At 40.0% G+C, this 3381-nt stretch overlaps 1 protein-coding gene across 1 annotated transcript; it reads right to left on the reverse strand.

Annotated features, from left to right (window-relative positions):
* Positions 1-514: 514 nt before the first annotated feature.
* MC4R (melanocortin 4 receptor) lies at positions 515-2598 on the reverse strand. The gene has a single exon (XM_007450121.1). It carries the CDS (start codon positions 2078-2080, stop codon positions 1082-1084), a length of 999 nt encoding a protein of 332 aa, XP_007450183.1. The 5' UTR covers positions 2081-2598; the 3' UTR covers positions 515-1081.
* Positions 2599-3381: the final 783 nt, after the last annotated feature.

Here is a 3381-nt window from a genome sequence, read left to right on the forward strand (position 1 = left end):
TTCCAGCACAGGAAGTTGCCTTATTTTAGATTTTTACAAATATTACCTGAAAAAACTTATGCTATAGATTTAGTTTTCAAAGCTAAAATCTTTGATAGTATTTAAACTCCAGTTCAAAAAATAAGCAGTAAGTAAACAAGTCACCTCCATGTGAAAAGTGAAAGAACTCAATATGAATTGTGTAGTTTTTTAGGGAGTAGAAGCCGGATCTCAGTGGAGCATCACCTTTTCTGGACATTTCAGCAGATTCTGGGTCCCTGGTTAAAGGGGCAGAAAGACCTTATACTCTGTTTTTATTAGTGGTGGTTGGAAATAGTTTGGTATCAGGAAGTTTAGCTTGCCATGTTAACTTAATTTTCCCAGGCCACTCTAATCCCCATAGCTGCAGTTTTTCTCTCCCAAACTGAATTGCCTGGGTGGAATATCAGACTCTTTGCTTGGGCAAATTAATCTCTCTGTCTTTGAGAAACACTCATACTCATGGTTTTCTGAGTCAAAAATATCCCTTTTTTAAAAGTAACTGTTTTCCTCCCAATAGAAGCTTCATTTCTACTTCTGTACAAACATAATGAGCAAGTTTTATTATATTACTTGAAATTTCAGCTTTTTTTTTTAATGATTAAGCATCTGTTCTTCAATATTTCTCCCCTAAATGCTAGAATCAAATCTCTACACTTCAATGTTGTATAGTGTAATATAAGAAAGCATTTGTTAGAATATAGTTAACGAAGCTGTGATTTCCATGTTACTAAAACAAGCAAAGTGTCAAATCCTTGTGAATAACAAGAAACACTGTTAAACTCTTCATAAGGACTTTTTTTCTTTTTTATAAATCCAAAGTGCCTACAACCTGTAATATGGATTAATATTTTACAGCCAAAAAGTAGCATGACATTAAAAATACACAGACACTGGGCACTTTTTCACATCAAAAAATCATAAACTTAAATTATACAGTAGAATTTCTCAACCGATGCCTTACACAGAAGAAGAAACTCCTGCCGAAACACACTGTTCAAGTTGTATGTATGAGAAGGAGAAAGTCTCTTATGTTTGTGTTCAGCATCTCATCTGGCCCCACTTAGTATCTGCTAGACAAATCACAGAGGCCACCTAGAGGATAGCAACAGATGATCTCTTTGAAGGTTTTCCTCAGTTCTTGGCTCCGGAGTGCATATATCAGAGGATCAATGATGGAATTACACATGATTAGGATGAGGTACAAGTTAAAGTGAGACATGAAGCACACACAGTATGGATTCTGGGGACAAGAGATGTAGAATATTAAGTGGAGGAAGAAGGGGGCCCAGCAGACAACAAAGACCCCAATCAATATGGTCAAGGTAATCGCCCCCTTCATGTTGGCACCTTGGCGGATGGCGCCAGTGCCTGGGAGGACGGCGATCCTCTTAATGTGAAGTCTGGCCATGAGAAACATGTGGACATAGAGAGAAGCCATGAGAGCCAGCATGGTAAAGAACACGGTGATGAGGCAGATGATAACAGCGCTGCTATCTGAGTAAATGATGAACAAAATGCCCGACACTGTGCAAGCTGCCCAGATACAACTGATGATGATCGCGACCCGCTTAACCGTCATGATGTTATGGTACCGAAGGGCATAAAAGATAGTAAAATACCTGTCCACAGCAATCGAAAGCAGGCTGCAAATTGATGCAAGCAAGGAGCTACAGATCACCGAGTCAATGACATTGTCAATATTCACGGTGAAACCTTGCGCGTCCGTGTCCGTGCTGTTTAATAGGGTGATGACAATGGTTTCTGACCCGTTGGAAACGCTCACCAACATATCAGCCACAGCCAGGCTGCAGATGAAAAAGTACATGGGTGAATGCAGATTCTTGTTCTTGGCTATTGCCACAATCACCAGAATATTCTCCAACAAGCTTATGACACCCAGAGTCACAAACACCTCAGGAGAGACAAAAAGTTGCTCGTAGCACCCTCCGTCCGAGTAGCCTTTTGCAAGGGACTCACTGGCATTGCTGTGCAGTCCGTAGGTGCTGTGGTTCCAGAAGTGGAGAGAAGTGTGCATTCCATGGTGATGGGTAGAGTTCATCCTGCACCAAGTGGATTCAGATCCCCTCTGGATTGACTTAACCTCCTGGGTCAGGTAGCGTCAGCGATTTTCTCCACGTCTTTACGTGTCTGAAAGTTAGAAGGCTGAAACTGGCATGCCTGTTGTGAATAAATGTCACATGCTCCGAAGCTTGAAGTGGAGTTTTTAGTCTCTTTCAGGTACACCTCTGATCAGCATCATTTTGAAATCTTAGGCTTCAAGATGCTCATTCAGTCGAGTCTGCTGTTTGCTTTTTTGTTCTCACTTGCACTTTAACTTGAGTCGCATGCATTCAGGTCTTTTCAAAATAATTTGCCTAGTAGCTGCTGTGCTATTGGGAGACAGATCTGTGTGCACATGCTCACATCAGCTGCCTCTCGGATGTATCAGTTCCCAGCCTGAAGCTTTGCTTTGACTGTTAGTAGCTGCTGCTGATTTTTATGGTGTGTGAAGGGAAAAAAAATGTTCAGAGTGGCTCCTTCTCTGCTTCCTCTGGACCAATCCAAGTCCAGTGGAGTCTGTGAGACACCGATGATGTTCCAGAGATGCAAACTGCAGGCAACATTGCTTCAGATGCAGAAGCCTGTGGAATCGGGAAGCAAGCAGGATGTGAAAGACTGAATTTCCCTTTTCAAGTTTTTAAGGAAAACAGCTTGGTTCCCAGAGGACATTCTTTGATATCACAACAAGTAATCTTGAGGCACCCAGGTTTATTCTTATTTAAAGGAAGAGTGTGTGTGTGTGTGTGTGTGTGTGTGTGTGTTCCTGAAATAGATACACTGCCTTTTTGGCCAGGACATTGAATTTATTTACCCTCTCAATTTCTTTGAATTAAGAACAAAGGCAGTAGTGCTTCCATTTAAAATAGTTGAAACACAGGGAGAATATGTAATAACACAGGAGACTATGCTGTGTATGGAAGGAATAGGTAGGTAGTTACAATTTATCACAAGCCTCAAGGAGGAGTTCATTTCTTATGCACTAATATCGGATATTTCTCTGTAGCAGAATTTCTTTTATCATAGCTAGAAAAGTTTTATTTTCATTCACGATATTTAAAAACAATATAGTATTAATGTAAACTATGTTTACTCTGAACTCAGAAAGAGGAAGATCAATAACTAGGCAATACTCAGGTTTTTTAAAAGAACTGTTAAGGTATAATTGATATACAAAAGCTGCACATATTTAAGATATACATTTTAATGAGTTTGGACATTTGCATATATCCATGATACCATCATCACAATCAAGGTACTAAGCATATTCATTACCTCCAAAAATTTCCTTGTATTCTTTTG

Source organism: Lipotes vexillifer, unplaced genomic scaffold, assembly GCF_000442215.2.
Source record: "Lipotes vexillifer unplaced genomic scaffold, Lipotes_vexillifer_v1.1 scaffold79, whole genome shotgun sequence".
Taxonomy (NCBI): domain Eukaryota; kingdom Metazoa; phylum Chordata; class Mammalia; order Artiodactyla; family Lipotidae; genus Lipotes; species Lipotes vexillifer.